A 22,713-nucleotide genomic window follows, 5' to 3' on the forward strand; every position below is an offset into this window, starting at 1 on the left:
TATTTGAAAAAATCTGCATCATGAACATAAAAAATGCATTTTATTGGGACCAAATATTACATTGTTAAATATTATACTACTTACAAACTAACAGTCACAGATTAATTATTATAATTTTAAGTATTGTGATAATATATCATTTATGATTTTTTATCAGGATCTGAATTTTCAGATACTTCATCCTTTTGCTCTTCTTTGTATTCTATTTCATTTGATGTTGCATTTTTATCTTCTTCATTTGAAGTGTTATCTTGAACCTTAGTTATTTCAACCTGTGGTTCTGTCAAAACGGAATTGACATCTGATATTGAATAGTTGTCTGATTCTAATGCCACTTTTCCAATATTTGGATCAGTTTCTCTGACAGGCAATATTATTTGAGTCTGTGGTTCGGTATTTTCTTGTGAATTTTTTTCATTTTGGCTTACCTCATGAGTGTTGATATGTGTCTCAGGCTTTGGTGAATTGCTAGAACTATCCATATTATCACTTGACGAGGAACTATCTTCACTCGAAGAAGATACTTCAGCTATTATTTTTATTTCTGGTTTGTCCTTTGAATCCATACTATTTTCATCAACTGTCATAATAGGTTGAGATGGCGTTTCATTCTTATTTTCAGCCTCAGCGGATGTTTCTTTTTCCACATTCGGCTCTGTAATGTTATCCATATTTGCAGATTGTGCTCGAAGCTTTTCTTCAGTAATATCAACATCATCAACTTTTATCTCAGGTATAATTAATCCTGTAGGATTATCTGCCACCTCAGATTTTACATCTGTATCTGATTTGGATTTTTCTGTTGAATCTACATTATCAGTGTCCATCTTATGTTCTTTAATATCTGCTGTAGAACTTTGTGGTGCATCATTTGATTTCTCTTGAATATCCGCTGGTTCGTCTGCTGTAACATTCAATTCTGGAGGTGTCACAGATTCATACTGAGCTGTACTCTTCTCTTGAACATCCATTGCTGCATCTTGTTTAGCTTTCAGTCTTGCTTCAATATCATCTACAGAAATATGTGCATCAGACGAACCTGGCTGTGGTTCAGTGGTTTGTTGCTCAGCATTTTCTTTCCAAGACATGTCTTCCATTTCAACATCCACATTGTACTCCGAATTATTGTCAGAACCGTTTACAACTGGCTCTCCATTTTCTGGTTCGGGATGACGCTGCACACCAGGCTCCCTAGTACTTACAACTAAAATATTCTTTTCAATGGCTCTCATAAACTTGTCAACGCGATTGTACTGTTTACGTGGATACGTGAGTAATTCGCAAATTCTTTGTACAGTAAATGGCGCCGATGTGAAAGAATCCAGACGTTCAAGTAAACTGTTTTTCATTATGTCAAAATTAAAAGGATCTACATTAGGATAAGGTGGAATATCGATACCTGGGCTTGTTTCATAGAATTCTGTGATGACGGTTAGTAATTTCTCTTTGAACAAACTTTTTACAAGAGACCATTGGTACACTGGATCACCGGTACGGGCAACGTACGCCAAGTATTCATTTAGTTCTTGCGGTATCACTTTAGGCTTGCGTTTTGAAAATTCTTCTAGATAGTGGTAAATTTCCTCTGCGTTTTCCATTTTAAATTCTAGAATTATTAATATTATAACAATCAAAGAGAAAACAATGTTCACCGCACACACAATAACTTTTCGGAATGCTTCTTTTTTTAGGTTAGTTTTTAAGTGAACGTGACAAAGGTGTTAGAATTATACAGTTTTACTGTTACTATTAAAAATTTTATTAAATTTGTAGAACAAATAATTTTAAAGTAACGTTATTAATTTTATTTTTAAAAATCATGATCAAAACAATAAAATTTAATAATATAAAGGCTTATTTTCACTGTCCGTAACTCAGATGTTATGTGTGGTCATTATATCGCATGCGGGGTATCCACGAACACAAAATAACTTTATATATGACCTGAATGAGATAATCAGAGGATTTTTGTGTAAACAAGTGATAGGGCGCGCATAGTCGATGTAGCAGTCCGTATAGGAGTTATTTGATATTTATGATATACTAAGTGTTATTCGCGGCTTGTTCCCCTTCCTATAAGACATTGACAAACCTTTCCTGTTATAAAAATCTATGGATAATTTCTAATTTCGGCATATCAATTACTGTGAGCTAAGCGATTCATCACATAATAAATTGTTGGGAATCAATCAATTACGCTTATCACTAGTTAAAATGTCAACTGGTATTTTGACATTGACAGACAAAATAATGATATTTCTGACATTTCCTGAAGTAGCGACTGTGAACGAAACAAACGCAAGTCGTACCAAATATTTTATTTAAATACCATAATTTCATTTTGTAACAATGAATTTATTATTTAGAAGAAGTTTTGTCCCTATAAACAAAGCTTTTCAGCTATCATATAGATCGTTTGCAGAGGCTGGTATAAAAGAGAAGATTGATAGCATTGTGAAGAATAATAAAGTGGTAGTGTTTATGAAAGGTGTTCCAGATGCGCCTCGGTGTGGATTCAGTAATGCAGTAGTACAGATAATGAGGATGCATGCGGTGCCCTACGATAGCCACGACGTACTCGCCGATGAAAATCTTAGACAAGGTAGTACCAAAATCTAACCTAAATTGCGGTCCAAAATTACGTAAAAGTAAAACATCTTCAATTTCACAAATATACATACTTTAAATAATTATTTTACTTTGAGATATGCGCTTATTATTTGCGGGGAAGTATTTAAATATTTTTCAATAGTATTCCGCAATAAAATTCAAATTTGATATCTTGGAATAAATTAACATGTTATAAAATATTCATGAACATACACATTTATATTCAATAAAAACAGTAGGTACATAACTTGTTTATTTTTAGAATTTAGAAACCTTAAAAGCAATTATGTTACCTAGTTTATTTAAAAAACAAAACTTGTTTAATAGAAGGCTCACTTCAACAAAAACACCATGATTTATTAATTTGCACAATTAAGACAAATAATACAATATATATACTTAATTATATATAATATTTATGGTACAACTGCAGTGCTTAGGTTTTGGGTTCAATCCCCAGGTTGGGCAATGTGATATTGGTTATTTCTACTTAGTATCAGATCCTGATCTTGCTATAGGCTCGCCCTCTATTATGAGATAGAATAGACATGGCAGGAAATAGGTGTACTACTTGTGCCTCTGCTTACCCTTTTGAGTATATAAGGCTTGAGTGTGGGAGTGTATAGTCGTATATTGTTACTGATAGTGCAATCCTAGCAGTGATCACATTAAAATATATATAAATTATTAGGCATTTGTGTAGCACAAATTAGGGGTTCATCATTTCAAGAACAGATTTAGACATATTCTATTATTTTCAGGTATTAAAGATTACTCAAACTGGCCTACAATCCCTCAAGTGTTCATCAATGGAGAGTTTGTTGGAGGATGTGACATTATGCTTCAGATGCACCAGTCTGGTGAACTTATAGAGGAACTTAAAAAGGTTGGAATCAAAAGTGCTCTCCTTACAGCTGAAGAGGCAAAAAAAGAAGAACAGAAATAACTGAATTCTAGATTTTAAATATGATAAAGATTTTTTTTTGTAAAATATATCTTGCTGCAAAACTTTTATGTAGCTCTTTTGCATAAATATTAAGGACTCCTTTTATGATTTACATATTATGTATGTATGGACAGTATTTAAAAGCAGATATCTCATTATGTAATATATGTGTACTAGATTCTCATGTGTATTTGAAATTGTATAAATGTTTATAATATGTTATAATTATATATTAGTTTTGTTATGTTGGGGACATTGTTGGTTAGTAACTTAGAGTAGCTTACCAAAATAAAAGAATTTCTGTTTAAGAGCTCTTTATTTAATTAGCTGTACATTCGAGTTAGTATACTTTTTGGGCATATAATTTGATCTTAATCTACATACCTCATCCTAATACAATAGTTTGAATTTAAAACACAGTCAATATTAAAAGACAAAAATATGGCAGATCATTTTATTGGAGTACTCATTCCAAAATACTCTCACAAACAATAATCATATAAAAAATGATAAATAAATAGATGCAGGCAAGCTATGGCAATCTATGATATAAATAATTTGTGTGTGACACTTCCCTGCAACATTTATAAATTTAGACAACTAAACATACTGGTATCTACCATTGATATACTAAAAATTACTAGTGGCAGTAATAAAATTTGATTTGTATAAATAATGTTTGCTTATAAATAAAAAAATATAACAAAAACATCCTCACAATGTGAATGAGTCTTATTTTGGTGTCACACATTAGTCAAGCCTAACATTAGCACCATTTTATCTTACAAATAAATTTTTGTGACTTCTCTGAGAATTTCATATAAAAGTTAAAAATACCTAATGCTAATGTATAAATAGAGTTGTTGTAAATATATGATTTTCGTGATTTGAGCCAAAAGTTAATGTTAGGGAGAAGAGTTGTCCGGTATGAAAGTTAATCGCATTTTTGGTTTGAACATTGCACATAACATTTAATATAAAAACTGATTTAACACTAACTTTACTCAATACAAAAATTGTTTGATTTACATTGACCGAGTTTAGGGCGTATCTTGGGGTGGTCAATGTAAGAGAAATAATTTTTGTGGTATTTTACACCAACACCATTTACTGTCTCTGATCTTGTAAGTTAGTTGCGTGTGCGGTGACCTGACGTGCTGGCTTCAACCTTGATGCCCTTCTCTGACTGATGACTTGGAGATGATGACAAGATTATGTCTCCTGTAACCTGCGTCTGAGTAAAACGACAATTAGAATCTATTATAAAACCTAAAAAAAGTGGGTGTCTCGGCAGTGGTGGAAATAAACAGCTGGAGAGTTGCCAAACTGAATACCTCAGTGGGCGTGCTTGGAAGATGTTTTCTTTTGCTATAAATAAAATTGATAATCAGTTGTCTTTGAAACCTTTACACCTCTGAATAAAACCTGATTTGTAACATATTTACAGAATTAATGGTATTTGTTTTGTTACATGGAAAATTATTTGTATTTGATATTTTCAACACAAAACTATGATCTGATGGAGATGTAGTATAGACATAGCTTGATAGTATAAAATATTTGGAAAATTGTATGTTAACTAGTATTTAGAGGACCTTGGTTGACTTCAGTATACTAGTGATTTTTGAGGCCATCGGCCGCTGGGTATATCCAATTCATATGACACTGGTAGTGCAAGGGTTTGTCCAGTCTCAGTCGAGATATTTAGAGATACAGATGGAGCGAAATGTGTAGTGTGTGGTGCGTGGTACCTAGAGGTCGGTCTCGCCGTAGAGCGCGGTGGAGAAGGCCATGTAGTCCAGCGCGTGCGGCGGCGCGCCGGGCGCGCGGTAGGGCGGCATGCGCGCCACGCAGTACTCCGCCTGGTCCGGCGGCAGCTCGCGCCGCAGCTCCTCCGCCGTGATGTACGGCTGCGGCACGCAACACAATAGTTACATACTGCAGTGGCTATCAATTATAATTATTTCCGAGGAAATTGCTCGTTGCATGGCCTTGACTTTGGCAACAACAAACGTATTGGGAAGTATGAACAACACGACTCGCCGTCAGTGGCAACAAGAATGCGGATAGCGACGTCGCTACTCAGCGTACGTGGCGTCCGAACAGCGTCGCCGTGCACTTCGCCGATAAGCCCATTGTCGTGGCCGAGCAGTTAATCACTCTTACGTCGTTATTGTGTTAATATCTCAAATATAATTTGGTTCAATATACATGGAAATGAAAAAAAAAATGTATACATACTTCTAAGATTGTGAAATAGCATACTCGGTATAATATAACATGAAATCAGAGCCGGATTAGTCTATTCTTTAGAAAAGGGTTGATTTAAAAAAAAGCGTTATTTTCATTACCTTGTCACCAGCTAAAATCCTGAAGCTGTCGATAACTTGTTCAGCGGTGTCTGTGTCTGTTGATTCCCTCGTCATGAAGTCCAGGAATGAGTCGAACGACACATATCCTGTAACACAATTAAATGAAAACAAATGAAGTTAAATAAAATCAAAAATATTCCTAACATCTAGCCTGTTCTCAAAAAGGTAAATCGGACACCCTTATATTCAATTATGGTAAAACTTGTTAAAATTTTTTCGGTCTGAGAATCGAACCCTGAACCATAGCTTACAGAGCCAGGATGCTGCGATTACTGATGTGACTACCGTCCATGTTGTGAATTACCTGTGTTGTTGGGGTCGACGACAGCGAGGATGCGTTGGAAGTCGAGTTCTCCTTGTCTGTCCTTTCCGATGCTGTAGCCAAGGGAGACTAAGCACGATTTGAGTTCTTCGGGTAACAAACGGCCTATAAATGAATAAATATGTCTAGGTCAAAAAATGTTTCATTGGTGTTTCCAAATATTTTTTAACATAGAAAAACTCATTAAAACATTTTAACAAATCTTGATCCATTTCATGTGAAAGGAAATTTATATTTGTTTATGGCCGTAATATTTATCTGGTGTAAGTAACGGTTGAATCTTATTCGACTAGCTTAGCAGGTTCAATTTCAAGATTATTCTGGAATACATTTTATATAATTCAAAAACTTTATACGGTCGAAACCACGAAAGTTATTAGCATTACCAGTGCGGTTCTTGTCGAAGTGGTTGAAGGAGGCGCGGAACTCTGTGAGTTGTTCCTGTGTGATGCCCTTGGAGTCGCGCGTCAGGATCTGGTTCTCCACCTCGTTGATGGTGCGGTTGATGGACGTCAGCAGCTGTTCCCAGCCCACGCGCAGGGTCTCCATTGTGTATTGCGAATATCTGGATAAAAGTTTCATATTAGCTTATGAGATTTTACGTATGAAGTGGGGGACTCTAATAGATATTGCGTTTGAAAATTTAAAATATTTGAATATGTAGATAATATTTTTAACACCACCCGATGGGTGCTTGGGAGCTTATCGAGGTAGACGCGAGAAAACAATTTTCCATCGATACCTCATAATTCGACTCGGCTATAACGTCGTTTTTTTGTTATTTTGCCATACCATAAAATGTTTTCTTTTCTTGACAGGCCCTCTGCCTCATCCTTTACAGATATGCCTAGCATTTTTAAGGACTTAATATTATGTCGTAATAGAAATACAAAGTGATTATTATCGAACCTGTTCTCGAAGATCATGCCCTCTTGCACGGCCTGGTGGATACGTTCCAGCTCTTCGATGTGTGGTTTGTACGCGTACACGCCGGCTTCGTACTCTTTGAGCCTGCGGAGCTGGTCTTCCAAAGAGCCCTAGAATAAAAATCACACGTTTATTTGTCCGTATAATTCCTTACAATTGTAGGTACTTGGCACGGCGACTAGTTTATAATTGATTACAAAGAAACATGATCCCGTCAATGGGAATAGCTTATGTACTTTGTTATTTGAACCATATTCCCTGATGTAATTCGCTAGGATGTTTTTTTTTCATGGTCCTCAGTATTATAAATATCTAAACTTAATAATTATGGTGATGTTGCTGATATTTAAGGAGGAGGAGGAAAGAGAATTGGCAAAGGAGCAGAAATATTTTTCGCTTAATTTTCTGTGTATATGATCAGCCAAGTCCTGTGAGTTACCTGCAGTCCCATGCCGATAGCGGTGACGGCGTCCATCTGTCGCTCGATCCAGGGCCCGACGGCGTTGGCCTTCTCCGCGAACTGTCTGCGCAGCGTCTCGTTGTTCTGTTGCTTGCGCAGTTCGGCGGCGAGCGTGCCGTCGCGCTGCGGGACCAGCTGCCTCACGTCGGACCACTTGCGGTTCAGCTCCTGGATCAACAATATTTATATGAATATTTCGAATAAAATCGTGTGGTTTATTAAAGGGATAACTCATTTAAGGTTTAACTATGAACGTACAGTTAAATAAAAAAAACAGATTTAGAAATTTTTAAACGATTTTGTTTAAGAAATATTCGAAAAAGTGTTTTACAATGACAGTTAGGTACGCGTGTGCTACGATGCAAAAAAGGCCAGCACTATGAATACTCACGTGGGCTGTAAGTGTGGTGTAGGGGTTCTCCAAGCCGCCGGGGATCTGGTGCTGCTTAACAATCGACTCGACTTGGTGTACCAGGTTCACTATCGCCTGAAATAATAATAAATTACGTTTTTCAAACCACTTCTTTTTATATTTTTTTTCTATGATACCAGTCGTTTATTCAATCTCTGCTACAGATATTAAATGTTCAACAATACCCACCATTTGGCAATTATCTAGACGATTTAAATTGGAGTCCATGATATAGTGTAGTTCTCGCAAGATCCAGGTGTTAGTAGAATCAGAACCTTTTAGTGAAACTACGCAGTAATAGAAACGGAATGAATGAACGACCGAATGAATGTCAGAGTGAATGAATGAATGTAATCATTATGTACCTGGTACTCTTTGTCAGCCTCGCCGAGGGTGGCCTTGAAGCGAGCGTGCGCGTCCATGAGGCCGGAGATTTCTTCGATGGTGTGAACGATGAACATGTCCACAAGGTCCTCGCGGGTTCCGTCCAACCTAGTTAAATGTTTAAGTTACTTTTTGTTTAAGGAGTGGACAGGTACTTAATGTATTTTCGTTTTTAAGTGTAATTTCCGAGATTACCTGATATTATTTTTTTTATCCATATTATGGCATTAAGATTATAATAGAGATATTATCTGATATGGGTATCAGACTGAGAAATCATCGATATTTAGTTATATGCATTTTGCTATTTGGTTTGAATGATTAGTAAAATTGCACGATGCATCGAAATCATTTTGCTATAGAATATTACAAGTTACGGTAGTTCAACATTGGCAGTGTCTTACTGACTTTTGAAAGCTACAATAGATACAAGTTTTATCGGTAATTAAATCTTTTATTGTACTGTTACCTTACTGACCGTTTCTTTATCATGATGAATAAAATAATATTTCATGGTCACGATTTTACATCTATCACGTTTTCTTTATGCTTAAATTAAACATGTAAAGGTAGAGAACAGAAATAGAAAAAATCTTCGAAGAATTATTGCGTTCTGTAGTATGGAGATAATATTATAACATCAATTATTTTAGGCTTGCGCATTGCGATACCATTAATATTGGAGTAGAGTAAAAGAGATGGGAATTAAGCATAGAGATGAAAAGTAGAAGAAAGAGATAGAATGGAATTGAAAAAGACAATGAAGATAGAGGGAGAGAGACAGAGAGGGAGAGAGAGAGAGAAAGACAGAGAGGGAGAGAGAGAGAAAGACAGAGTGGGAGAGAGAGAGAGAGAAGACAGAGAGGGAGAGAGAGAAAGACAGAGAGGGAGAGAGAGAAAGACAGAGAGGGAGAGAGAGAAAGACAGAGAGGGAAAGAGAGAGCTATCGTTACCAGTTGTTGAAGGGCGCGGCGCGCTTGGCGAACTCGAGGTGCAGCAAGTCGATCTGCTCCAGCACGCGCTCGGCGTCGTCCAGCGCCGCGCGCCGCCGCTGCGTCAGCGCGCCGAGCCGGTCCCACTGCGAGCAGATGCGCTGGCAGCGGGCGTTCACGCTGCCCACCTCGTGGTACTCCAACGTGCTGCAACCCAAAACGCATTATTACTTAACCCGCTTTTAGCTAATTAAAAAGCCTAATTAAACTATATTCTATATTGTATCCGGTATGTAAAGGTGGAAATACATTTAGTGGCTCACAGTATTTACAATCTGGAGCAATTTAATAACTTTGCTATGCTTATATAAAAAAAGATAGTTTATTATGCAAACATATTCATGTTTCTTAACATTTAGCCTTCTCTTTTAGATATTATGTATTAAAGACGTAATAGCTGTTAAATAGTCAGCAAACAACACGCGGTTATGTGCTCAAGTTGTTTGCCGGCTATTACGATGGTGCGATACTAACTTGAGTTCCTGTGCGATGGCGGCGATCTGCTCGACGCGGTCCTGGTGGGCGGCGAGGTCGGACTCGAAGGCCTCGTGCTTCTTCTTCAGCGCCTTGATGTCGTACAGCTTGCACTGACGGAAGTCTTGCGATTGGAGCATCTCTTCCTTGCCTAGCACAATACAGTTTGTTAGTAAGGAACGGCTGTACCTACTAAGATTTTCAATGTGTAAATAAGATTCCAAATTGGAGTAGGAACAATTGCAGGTACACGTATTAAAATATGAAATGTTAAGCCCTAAATTGGTTCTTGTCAAGTCTGATTACTAAACAACTTTAATAAAATTAATAACTGAAATTTTGAGTGATACTAAAATATTACAAAAATTCCCAATGGTAACTCAACAGTCATTTCTATATAGTACTTACCCCTAGTCCAGTCCTCGTGGATGTCAGCCTTGTGCTTGAACTTCTGGGCGAGGTACTCGAGACGCTCAAGACGCATCATCTCGCTGAGGAGCCACTCCTCGAACGCCTTCTCGGCGATCTCCAAGCCCTTCCATGCTTGGGCGATGTCCTGACACACAAAATACAACCATAATTAGATCATTTAGAATGTTGACTGATAAAGTTTTGAATTCGTTGATAGGTCTTTGGAAATAAATACAGTAGGTTTTTATAAGTAGGTATGATATATAATAGCTGATGCGGATATGGATCTTGCATATCGCTCTAAAAATTTAATTAAATTGAATATCGCTGAATGATTTCGTGTCATAAAGGCATTTATTTGTGACATTGGTCCTTCGAGCTCGATAATATATTTTATTATTTAGTATGGTCCAATAAGATGTTTTTTATTATCGTATCTACAAATATTTTATTTGTGGTATATACTTACAGAGACCATCTTGCCCTCGGTAGGCATGTAGGCGGGGCGGTTGCTAAGTCGCAGCTTGGTCTGCAGGGTGTTGAAGTTGGTCTCCAGCTTGGCTTTCTGTTCAACGCGCGGTGGCTTGTGCTTGCGCCTGTAAACGTTTCATTAGGACATTATAGCGAATTCAGAGAATTCTACTGTTAATGTTAATTATATACATATAATGTAGATAGGTAATGGCAATACATTTGATACTGTACTGTTTTAAAATATCAGGAGATATACTCGACAAGTTGTGTATAAGGCGATACCTCAAGGTCCATTTTCATACATTTTGTTTCACCTTTAATCTGGGTAACTAAACAAGTATTGGCAAGTAAAGAATTTAAATTCACGTCTAGTTAGTGATTAGTTCTCGCAGTTGAAAGAAAAACGTAAAAATAATTAATAATCATGGATATTTCGGCCTTTAAAATTTAATATGGCGAAATTTTAAAGGCAGAAATATCCATGATTATTAATTATTTTTACGTTTTTCTTTCAACCGAGAGAACTAATCACTCTAGACTCTAGTTACCAGATTAAAGGTGAAACAAAATGTATGAAAATGGACCTTGAGGTATCGCCATAAGCTAACATTACAAGATGAACGAATACCAAAAGAAAACAATTGCAATACGTAATTTAAACCAAATATTGTATCATTGGTATGAAGAGTTGTACCTGTAAGTACGGTAGTCCTCCAGTTTTTTCTGGCACCCGGCAAGAGAGTTGTCGGTCTGGCGGCTGTTCAGCCAGGGCATGGTGCGGCGGATCCAGTCCAGGAGCTAGAAACCAGGACACTTGTTAGTATAAAATACGTGTAGAAGAAGAAAAATTTGTCAACTAGTAGGTGGTACGAAACACTGGGGTGTTTTGAGTCTTACTGAATTAAATATTTGAAATTTTTTATCACAACTTCCCATTACAATACACCTTCTTTTTACTCCTCCACTAAATATTATTGATTAATTATAAAGTGAAGGACTACTCAAGATTTGTAATTCAACATAATTAAAATACAGTTTTTTTCCGACAAATATACTAAATTTAAAATACTAATAAACTTACGTCACTGGCGAGACGCTCGTACTCTTCCATGAGGCGTTCGTTCTCCTGGTTCACTTTGAGAACTTTGCAGATACGGTTCGCGGCCGTTTCAGCCTGCAAACACACAACTCTAATTAATACGTCATCAGTAAATATGAAGTCATCTACGTGTAATGGCCGTTGATTGGTGATTTTTGGAAATTTTTCGTCATAATTTTATCGATTGCACCGAAAAGTATAACAGAGGAAGAAATATCTCGTCTTGTAGTTACCATCATTCGAGTCCATAATTCGTGGCACATATTGAGAAATTAATTAATCATTTCATTAGGTCATAGAATTTGAAGGTATGTGAAGTCCGTCAACCCTCACTAGGCCAGCGTGGTGGAACAAGGCCAAACCCTCAGTAGTAGAGGAGGCCCGTGCCCAGCAGTGGGACATTATAAAATACTAGGCTGGTATAATAATCCAAGACATGGCTCATCGGAATATATGATGGACAAACCTTCTGAGCGCCAGAGAAGCAATGGTAGTAGGAGGAGACGTAAGTCATGACCGCTCGCTCGTCCGGCATCGCCGTGTTCTGCAGATCTAAGCCACGCAAGCGACAAATGTTAGTTCATGCGGTGTATACTGAGAATGCTTGTGTTTGTTAATGATATCAATAATTTATCTGAAGAAACATTAATGTAATATTAAATGTGGTAACTTTGATTTTATTTTAATAATTATCCGAGTATTTTAGTGTATATTAAAAAATGTTTGTTATTAAATATATTTTTGTTAGCTACATTAGTTAAATATTCAGATTTGATTTTGTATTGACATCGTTACCTTATTTTCATTTTAAAGTATCATGTTATATCTACCCACTTTTTGTATTTTACTATGCAATGATTATTTAATTCTTGAATGAAAAGTATTAAATCATTTGACATTGATAATTAAATTTATCTTAGCATAATTGAATGAACTAGGGTAGTAATTTAATTGTTGTGAAATTAGTATATCTTGGAGTTATAGACATGTCCAGTATTATTATTTTGTGACTCATTTACGGTCTTTTACTTTACTACTAAAGGGATAGGTTTTAAGTAGGTAATAAGTAAACATGTCTTAAAGTGTAATAATACTTGAAATTATGTTATCTTGATTTAATTACCTCAAATACAATGGAATTGCCGCGCTATATTTACCTTTTGATAATTAACCTATTTGCTGATATAGCTTAACGAATTAACACATTTAAAATATTCAAAAATTAATAAGTGTGTGATTATTAAAGTATTTATGGTTTTTGAATAATGTAGTGTTAACTGTGAATAATGTAAGATGATGTCATTAATTTAAAACACAAGCATTCTGTTACGCTTACATAAATAAAACTTATTTGTACAGTTAATAACATAAAGCTAATACATATACAGCTAAAGTTATAAAATATAAAAATCGATCAAAATCGTCAGTTTCCAGGACAGAATCATGCTGAATAAACTTTGACATCGTATCGTTGGGTTTTGGACGTGAAAATCACCATATGGGAAAAAAGGTCGTAGTGAAGGACTACTCAAGATTTGTTGAAGCACAAAAGGCACTCTAATCATGCTATAAGTGGACACACAAAGGCCTAGCGTTAGGGTCTGGTAACGCGGAAGTTGGCGCCTGCGCTGCGCATGGCAGCCATTTTGTTTTTTGTACCTGTTGCGCGCCTTGGAAGGCGTGGTAGTAACACGACACATAGGTCATAATGGCGCGCTCGTCCGGCTTTGGTGTGTTTATAAGGTCTGCAATATCCAGTTACGATTCATATTTAATATCTCCCAGTATTCGAAAATGAATACGAAACTTTCATATATGTCTTAATTTTTAAACCAAATCGCTCCCTATGTGTCACAATCCAGAAAACATTTTAGTGGACAGTACAGACTAAGAAGCTTATTGGGAACTATGTTACGCAATCATTTTACTGTCCTGATTTTTTCAGGATTATGTCACTATAGGGAGGAAACAATCCGAAATTTCTGGAATGCACTCCAGGGAATCTTACCGTCGGGGTCCAACATGCGGGGGATGTCGAGGTACTTCTCAGCCACGTCGAAGGCCGTGTTGAGGTTTTCGAGAGGGTTGTCCTTGGACAGCTTGCTGTAGTCGATGAGGTCGGGCCTGTGCCTGTGGATCAGGGCGCAGAAAGCCAAACCGTCCTTGAACGAAAGGTGGAAGTTTTGGACGTTCACATTCTTGTATGGTGCAGTCTTACGTTGACACCAGAGTAGCAGACCTTCCTGTGGAATTGAATTACGTGATTAGCCTTTGGGTCTTTGGGTCTTCATTAACTGTTGCGCGTTGTTCGTGTCTTAGTTCTATATAACTAAAATAGTAGTAAACGAACGACTCACCTTAGCGGTCATTTCTTCTACTGAGATGTCTTGGATAGCGAATCGCAGAATGATTGTCCAAATCATACCAAGAGTCATCTTAAGGTTGCCGTCGACGATTTCTTCGGCACCAATAGATACCAATTTTACGCCTGTAAAAGTGAATAAGATGATAACAATTTACAAAGATCTTTAGACGTGACGTTTTATTCCTAGAGTAAGTCCGGTAAATACTTAGGGTCACCAGTATTGACATCGTAAAAACGCAAATAAATTCCCTTAATGCATTAAATAATTATTTGATTTCATCAACACAGCCTTTTGTAGAAAATTTATTATTATTCATAAACTTTACTCCTGTATAACAAACACAAGTCGCTTACATAAATAATAAGACATGTGTTTCATATATTAAAGCTCAAGAAAACAGTGAAAGTACTAATACAGTAAATAGATTAGACCTTGACGCCTCATACATTGACAAGACAATACTTGAACAACTTGACTCACATTACAAAGTATAAGCATGTCTATTTTGAGTTACTAGACCGCTAGACACATCTAAGTCTGGCTAATATCTATAAATCACATTTATCCCTAAGATTATCTCTATATGGATTCTGTAAAGCTAGTTTGACCTAACGGTGTGCGTACGACCCGACGCGTCTTATATGGGCAACATCATTTTCTTTTATGGGCTTCCTTATTACGAGGGACAGTGTGGACAAATGAGTGATCACCTAACGCGTCACCCCTTTTGAATCGGCTGTTTTATGGGTTCAGTAATATAATAATAATCAGTCGGTTACTTTTCGGGAGTTTGGAATTTTGTACGTGTATGGCGCATTATTTAAGTTGCTGCTGTAAATAAAAACCAATTCTAAGCATTTATTTTTTAGAATTTATTTCCATTGCTCTCGTCAATTTATGTCTTGTTAATATACTGCAGCGTATATAAATCATGCAAACTATCTGTTACTAAATCTTAAAAAACAAACTCAAAAACACGATACAAAAATGATTACTGCCTGAAATCACAGACTGAAGTAGTAATATTCAGATATATCATTCTCACTTATGTAACATTATACTTACAAGCGGCTTGCGAGAACGGCTTTATATTAAACGTCATCGTACTTATTTCAGGCCATGATTTCAGACAGCATTCTTTTGTAGTTTCATATTTTTAGTTCGTTTTCTTAATGTACTTCGTAGCTAATTGGATTTCAGCTTTTAATTCTTATTCTGTTTTAAAACGCATAAAACCTTGCTCTTTCTTGATCGATAACGACAAATGACGTGAGTTTATAATTTCGATCTTTTAATAAAATCAGCCGGTAATGAACAAAAGTTTAGTGTCATGAATATTCATACCTTTAGATGCAATAAAGTCTAAGGCTTTGTTGACGTTAGCGATCTTGTGGAAACGCATCTTGCCGCGGTCGGGCTTGGGCAGGGTCTCGCCGGAGATCACCTCCAGCAGTAACATGAGCTTCAGGCCATTGCGGAAGTCTTCCTCGATGTTTTCGATGCCGGTATTGGCTTTTCTCAAGTGGCTGTTGCACCATGCAGTGAAGGTCTGTGGAGACAAGGGAAATTGTTTAAGTTGACGGCAATGGTATTGACCAGTATTTTGCTAAAGGCTGTGTAAAGATTGATATGTAGATTAATTACATGCATTGTCTTAAGCATAAATACATATTTAGCAAACAGATTTTAGCGGATTTTTGTTTTACAAAATGTCTCACACACTTCGTTTTTCGTTTCACTATTACCATCCTTATTAAGAGCTGTTAATACAAATGTTTCGATTCTTTTTCGTCATAATTGCTTAAAACCTGATGTTAACATTTAGCGTATAGTTTATACGCTCTCGGATGCGTTGCAATCGGCTGACGATTATCCAATGACGTTATTGTTTTGAGATGAGTCAATCGTTTAGAGCAGCTCGGTAAGCTAATGTGATATGATCTCATGGTATCTTTGGACGAGAGTCACATGAGAGTGTGATCTAACTTTGCTTATATTATAAATACGACAGTGTTAGTTTCTGATTGTGTATGAAGGAACCAAAGAAATAATTATTTTTTTGGATTGCCCAAGACTTCTAGTTGTGTCATAAAGAGTTATATCAGAAAATAAATTCGCAGTTCCTCTGGGACTTTATATTTCAGAAAAGTAATATCGAAGAAGCAGTCGTAACTTCTATACTTACATACAATATAACTAAAACCCCTTAATAAAACTTCATTACTAGTTGTTTAATATGTCGAATAGTATAAACGAATGCATTATATCCAATAGACGTATGTTTTTTTAAGTAAGTTTTTTGTACGTATAAATAGTGTTTTAACTCTCCGAGTGTTAAATAATTTATTATTTCTTATAATTAAATCAGACAACAGTGCCTACTTTAGACACATATTAATCATATATAATAACCAAATAAGTTTTTAAAAACTTTCTCTATTAACATCAAAGCATAATTTACATTAGATCTGATCGTATATGTAAATGACAAAATTTCATTAAATACAACTCCCATAATCAGTGTAATTATGTGAACAAAACTTTATAGTAAAAAGGGCTATATTATCAATAAACAATTCTTTACCAAAATCATTTGTATCGATAGTAGAGAACGCTGATTCTATGCGGCATTGCCACGTTTACAAAGGAGTATCGCTGATCAATACTGCAGTTGCATCAGGTAGGGGAGCGAGTGCGAGGGTCCGACCCTTGCCGAATTCGCACTAACACTCGCGCATCTAATGGTTTGTTTGAAGCCAATACAAATACGAGATTGAAATTTTAGAGTAGTACAGATCGATGTGATAGGTGCTTTTCATTATAGATCTAATATATTTGTCTTGGTTCGAGATTCTAGGCCATATCTATCCATATTATAAAACAAAGTTCCCTTTACTGTCTGTCTGTATGTTATCGATTTTCTTAAAATCTACTGAACGGATTTTTATGAAATTTGTTTAAGATCCTGGAAAGGTTATAGGCTACTTTCTATTTCGGGAAAATATATAGCGGACATTTTATTCCGGAAAACTCCTTCACGCGGGCGAAGCCGCGAGCAAAAGCTAGTTCTTTATACGTATGTTTAAGGAGAACTAAAGCAGGTAGCAGTATCGCAATTTGCAAAAATTTAAAAACAATGTTCTCGGAAGATGATATTGAGGTACAGACAAAATGTGCGATTTACGATTAAACAAAAATATCTATAAGTTTTTTTTCTATGTTGAATTTGAAACTTTAAAGGTAAAATTTACGTGTATGAATTTGTCACGTCATGGCAACTTGGATTACGAAGCTACTTAAAATTTCGTTAGCAGTACGTAAAATTGCTCCATTTAAATGATACCGTGTATGCCTGTTTAAGCCGTGGGCTTAAAATATGACAATATTTAGATAAAGTTTCCATAATGGTCACAATAGCCGTACCGTCAATGGCGCCGACTGCATTACTGTTTTTGGTATTTTATTCCATTTTAATCTGATTTGTTTTTTAAATTCTTAAAATAGGATTTTGCATGGATACGTATACGAAATAGAGAAGTCCTATTTTATGCGATTTAAACATATTTTTACGACTTCCATTGCATGTGACATACCTATCAAAGTATCTAATCATCTAGCATAATAATATTTTTGCTGAGACAACATAAAGAAATACACGAATAAAAACCCTGAGGTCACTTACCCATGTCTAACTCACAAATCTAACCCATACATCACAACCACACAAACTTTTGTTATGATTCAGCTTTTTTGTATCATCAATTACATCATTAAGCGACAAAACTTTAACAAAAGGACTATTGTAAGTAGATAATACTTGGCGTTCAGTGCAAGCCCACAAACTCGATTAGTTCCGGAGGCGGCGTCAAGGCCGTTCAGATATTTATTCAGCACATTCAATAGACTGCGTGATCTCGATCCGCTAATGCCGAGTTGACAATTCAAAGAATCGTGGCAACTAGCAGCTTGCGTAGGGTTGCCACGATGCTTTTGATTGTTTAAGTTCTAGATATTTTATCGCAAGTTGTTTGTTAGGGTTATCAAATTATCAATTTCTAATCAGTTGCGTGTTGTGCAATGTAACTGCAGTCCCAAAATGATTTAAGAAAGGATGACGCTCATTAATGATTATTAAGAGCTGGTCGTACGTATTAACTGAATGTGAACCGTAAGATCGAAATGCGGCTAATGTCAACGAGTCTTCCTATGTTTATTGTTCTTCGACATAGGTAATTAACGTGATATGGTTCAAAGAACACGCTGTCTGTCTCTGCTTATATGTATTTTTATGCTTGCATCTACATAATTTAGTCTCATAACCCTAGCGCATCGTCAGTGAATTGTTTCCATCCGTTCACAAGGTAACACTAATTACAACTAACATGTTAAGTTCACGGGGTAAACAAAGACATGTGATGTTTGTGCAAAAACTGCAACAATTTGAAACAGTACAATTTTGCATCAACAAGAAATTCTTCTTTCGCTTACTGGTTCTCGTTTCCATTTATTATGTAAAATATTTTTGATGTAAATGACATTTTAAGGTAAGAGTAATTCTTACCTTAGTAAGTTTAGTTTCTTGTTGATTAGTGTCTAGAAAAATTTTCGCATTAATGCCGAAACGGTGGCAGATAAAAACATAATTAAAAATGATTCTGTTAAAAGTAATTTCAGAATCATATTGTACACTATTGAATCCTTTTCACTTTACAGCTGCTGTATTTTTTATTTATCCGGGGGCAACATATTTTATTAGTTGATCGGTTGATTAAACTGCTGGCACACTATAACACTATAAGTTACACAGGACCTGGTCTTCGGTATTATTATATGTTTCTATAAATATTCTATTCATCGGTGTACAATAAAACCGTATTGTATAGAATGTTTAAAGCTACGACGTGATTTGAGCAATAAGCTGCGAGAAGCATCAAAACTGACCGAACTGCATTCTCGGTTTGTTGGGACTTGAGAATGAATCATCTTTGGAACTTGAGTTGGCAAAGGACAGAACACAATAAATACTTTCATATTACGAGCAATACAGGTGATGGAATAAGTACTACTTATGTCGTGCTGTCGATTTATTAGCACGGCTAACGGTAAACACATGTGGAGTTCTCGAGATCACTGTAATTGATGCGTTTATTGTAGATGAAAAGAAAGTTTCTCGAAAAAATATCGTAATTTGAGAAAACTGATTACATCGATTAATAAGTAGCTTTTAACATTCTTAATTAATAACATGGAATTCGTTTTAAATAGCTTTAAAATTAGAATAAATGTATACAAAACATCTGGCCAGTCGAAGTTAACGTTGAAATATAATAAACTGTCACATAAATATGACGAGAGCGACCTCGACGGAACGGGAATCGGCGTCCCTGAGACAAACCACACATTGTGACCCAGAATATGAAAATAATCCAGAATCACCTTGCGGCGAGCATCACGGCCAGCGGCGTTCTAAAATAAAGTGCGCAGGTGTGGACAGCGCAGCTATTCGGAATGAGCACTGTAATGTGGATACTGCGGCTCTTCACGAGATAATACTGTCAACATTAACATATGATTAGTATGAAAGGTTTATTTCAAGGCGGCGACAAGGTCACCAAGCGATTGTTACACTTTTTCTATCCATATATTAAGTAACAATTCAGTACTTATAGCGAGCTGCGCCTAAAAGGGAGTTGGTACTGAAACGGTTGCGAGAGGAGCCATTGAGCTCATTGAGATCGACCATAACAATAATCTTAACAATTTTAACTAGTATCATCTATTTTTATTTTGTATATAACGACACACTATTTCTCATAGTTCAAAGAATTGTAAGTATCACGAACTTGTGACGGTATTTGTTTCAAGGCTCCCTGTCGGTCTGCCAAGAAATATATTCGAACCACTCAAAATCATAGACACCTTCCTGAGTTTAAATGTCCACGTAAATGATGTACGCGGAGTTATGTGGGTAATATTCCAGTATCTACGAGCCAATATAAGCTAATATCTTTTTGTGGCTCGCTTTGGCTTATTACGATAGTTCATTATATGGCCTCTATTTGTCTTGTGTAAATAAACCACTGTCAACCTAGTTATGATTTATACAGGCTTATTGACTGCCAAACTGCATTTTGCACGCCACATAAGATGCTAAGCGTAGGCTTGGCACGGCCGAGCCTGTGCAGTAAACGCAATAATATAATCTATTGACACGGCGTGTTCTGAGTGACATGACTGATTTGTTGTTGCTAATTGTATAGATGTTTTCGCAGTTCAAAGACTGTTCAATGTTATAAAATTAAATAAAAACTAAAATATTTCTAAATAACGCTAGCGGTTTTTATTAAATTTCCGGTGAAAGAAGCTTGGCCTCAATAGTTCTTATAAAAATTGATCAAGCAACCACTTACAAATTATAAATGAAACTTCTAGATAAACATAGGATCAAAGGGTTTAAAATGCAATATACATAGAACATAGATAAATCAAAATTCGTAAATGGTTCTACATGTAACATGTGATCTACTTTACAACAAAAAAGAATATCACATACTATATGTCTTTTATCTCAAAAAGGAAGGGAAAAGCCAGAGGCGCAACTGGTTCACCCACTTTCCACCGTGTATATTCCGTCCCATGATGTGATTGGGGGCGAGCTTATTGCCTTATCGGGTGTGGTTCTAGAAGCCGGTTGGATACTGAGTAGAAAAACCCAATATCACTTTGATCGACCCGGGTATCGAGCCCGAGACCTCAGCACTGCAGTCGTACTGTTATACAATTAGTTACGCCATCGAGGTAGTCAAAATAGTAGTAACATTACTATAAGAAAAGGTTACGGTTTTTGAATATGCGTGCACTATTAGGAAGCAATAAACAAAAGGAAAAAACCTAAGCCTCTATCACAAATTGTGAATAATCAATTAAAATAGTCAGTACACAGAAAGGATAAAAACATGTTCCATGAATTATTAAACAGAGAAACGGTTTACGAATAAATTACGCCTAACACTATTTTATTGAATAAAAATCTTGTCGGGTAGGTTTATCTTCGAATTTCATAATGTTTTTATTGTATAACAGGTTATGGAATAAAAGTGAAAAATAATGTTTTGATGGAACGAGACAGTTTTGACTCGCAGGTAAGCAATTTCCATTATATTTTTATAGCTTGTTACCACGACGTTGGTTGATAAAAGTTTTATTGAAGCTGCAGTCGTGGCGTATGTCAGTGCAATTAATAACGCCCGCACTCTGAACACAAAGAAGTCGTCAGGTAAAAATAAGAAAGTATTTTGTTGAAGGTCGCCACAAGGTATAGTTTTTTTAGTACCCGTATTCCCCGAGGTATTTCTTGTAGTATCCAGTTTCTTTACTTGTGAGTTGTATTTGTAGAATATATTTTAGATACGCGTTTATTTTGCTGTGACTATATGTCATTTGTTAATGTAAGTAAGTAAATGCGCACATAAAGTAATGAATTTATTGATACTGATTCAAATAATTTAAATTCCACTATAAATGACATTATAAAATATTTATTAAAGCTTACAGGAAATTGAATTATGTCTCTCAGATTTATGGACCCACAGATATTTTAATGGCAACATAAAAGATCAGTTTTTATTCATAAGTAATACCTTAATGCGTCTCACAAGTTAATGACCAACATTCTTATCTGATGCTCAAGGCAACAAACTTGCATGCATATTGAGTATTAAGCATATAATTATAGGTTTTCACTCATGAATGTGAATTAAGGCAACGTGAGAGTCCGGTACTTGCATAAAAATCTTGGTCAGTAAGAAACAAAACTATTAGCGAAAATGTATATTAAAAAATATTGCCTACATATTTTTAACATAAAGAAAATAAAAGTCTAAATAAATTTAAAAGTAATGTCCTATAAAGTTGCAATAAGAATGCAGGTTTAAGTTAGTTTCAGATCTCTGGTATTCTTTAGTCCGCAAGCAAGCTGGTAAGATTAAAATAACACTGCAATATAGATGGTACATACGAAGCTTTAAATATCTGCGTTTGTACTTTCACTATGTTCGTTATAGAACAGTTCAAGGTGCAACAAAGTCGTGTACAAACGGGACTGCACTTTTGCAATACGCTTACACTAAGTATCTTACGTGCTGTACTTAACGATTATAGTCTTTATAAAGTTTGTGTCCAGCTTTCAATTACAAATAACTATGGTTTATCTGTTAAGATTGCATTCCAGTATAGTTCTTTTTATAGGTTGCTGACAAATTGGATACCTATCTTTAAATCTGTGGTCTGTGGATATTTATTTTTAAAAGGAATTTCATTAATTCAACGGATTTTGTATACACCTTATTTGGTCATTTTTTATCGACTATAATGGACCGAGTCTGTTAAGTTATAATAAATTTAAAGTCGAGAAAACTGCCCATTTGGATGGTTGAGACTTAAGATATCTTCTACACGTATTGAA

At 35.8% G+C, this 22,713-nt stretch overlaps 3 protein-coding genes across 5 annotated transcripts in view; 1 reads left to right on the forward strand and 2 right to left on the reverse strand.

Annotated features, from left to right (window-relative positions):
• Positions 1-2: 2 nt before the first annotated feature.
• LOC115452337 (serine/threonine-protein phosphatase 4 regulatory subunit 2) lies at positions 3-1,708 on the reverse strand. The gene has a single exon (XM_030180838.2). The coding sequence runs from the start codon at positions 1,596-1,598 to the stop codon at positions 141-143; it is 1,458 nt and encodes a 485-aa protein (XP_030036698.2). The 5' UTR covers positions 1,599-1,708; the 3' UTR covers positions 3-140.
• Positions 1,709-2,250: 542 nt separating this feature from the next.
• Positions 2,251-3,864, forward strand: LOC115452484 (uncharacterized monothiol glutaredoxin ycf64-like). The gene is made up of 2 exons (XM_030181032.2): positions 2,251-2,602; positions 3,372-3,864. Exons 1-2 carry the CDS (start codon positions 2,350-2,352, stop codon positions 3,554-3,556), a joined length of 438 nt encoding a protein of 145 aa, XP_030036892.1. The 5' UTR covers positions 2,251-2,349; the 3' UTR covers positions 3,557-3,864.
• Positions 3,860-22,713, reverse strand: part of LOC115452461 (alpha-actinin, sarcomeric) — a 38,981-nt gene continuing 20,127 nt past the window's right edge. The window contains exons 2-21 of one of the 3 annotated variants that reach the window (XM_030181020.2): positions 15,594-15,798; positions 14,241-14,371; positions 13,892-14,126; positions 13,536-13,628; positions 12,350-12,432; positions 11,866-11,958; positions 11,479-11,582; positions 10,780-10,906; positions 10,308-10,455; positions 9,900-10,050; positions 9,387-9,572; positions 8,415-8,541; positions 8,029-8,124; positions 7,617-7,805; positions 7,160-7,287; positions 6,637-6,815; positions 6,233-6,355; positions 5,908-6,014; positions 5,308-5,466; positions 3,860-4,790 (exon numbers count right to left, since the gene is read on the reverse strand). In XM_030181020.2, coding sequence (XP_030036880.1) covers positions 5,308-5,466; positions 5,908-6,014; positions 6,233-6,355; positions 6,637-6,815; positions 7,160-7,287; positions 7,617-7,805; positions 8,029-8,124; positions 8,415-8,541; positions 9,387-9,572; positions 9,900-10,050; positions 10,308-10,455; positions 10,780-10,906; positions 11,479-11,582; positions 11,866-11,958; positions 12,350-12,432; positions 13,536-13,628; positions 13,892-14,126; positions 14,241-14,371; positions 15,594-15,798 — 2,664 coding nt within the window. In that variant the 3' untranslated portion in view covers positions 3,860-4,790. Of the gene's footprint in view, positions 4,791-5,307; positions 5,467-5,907; positions 6,015-6,232; positions 6,356-6,636; positions 6,816-7,159; positions 7,288-7,616; positions 7,806-8,028; positions 8,125-8,414; positions 8,542-9,386; positions 9,573-9,899; positions 10,051-10,307; positions 10,456-10,779; positions 10,907-11,478; positions 11,583-11,865; positions 11,959-12,349; positions 12,436-13,535; positions 13,629-13,891; positions 14,127-14,240; positions 14,372-15,593; positions 15,799-22,713 lie in introns of all 3 variants that reach the window. The other 2 variants (XM_030181014.2, XM_030181007.2) reach the window with 2 other exon arrangements.

Source organism: Manduca sexta, chromosome 11 (genome assembly GCF_014839805.1).
Source record: "Manduca sexta isolate Smith_Timp_Sample1 chromosome 11, JHU_Msex_v1.0, whole genome shotgun sequence".
Taxonomy (NCBI): domain Eukaryota; kingdom Metazoa; phylum Arthropoda; class Insecta; order Lepidoptera; family Sphingidae; genus Manduca; species Manduca sexta.

Bases quoted from the DNA above. Each gene is read 5' to 3' on its own strand.
- LOC115452484 (XM_030181032.2), top strand. From the start codon at position 2,350: ATGAATTTATTATTTAGAAGAAGTTTTGTCCCTATAAACAAAGCTTTT. The intron at 2,603-3,371 runs GTAGTACCAAAA...TATTATTTTCAG, and splicing joins CGATGAAAATCTTAGACAAG to GTATTAAAGATTACTCAAAC.
- LOC115452337 (XM_030180838.2), bottom strand. From the start codon at position 1,598: ATGGAAAACGCAGAGGAAATTTACCACTATCTAGAAGAATTTTCAAAA.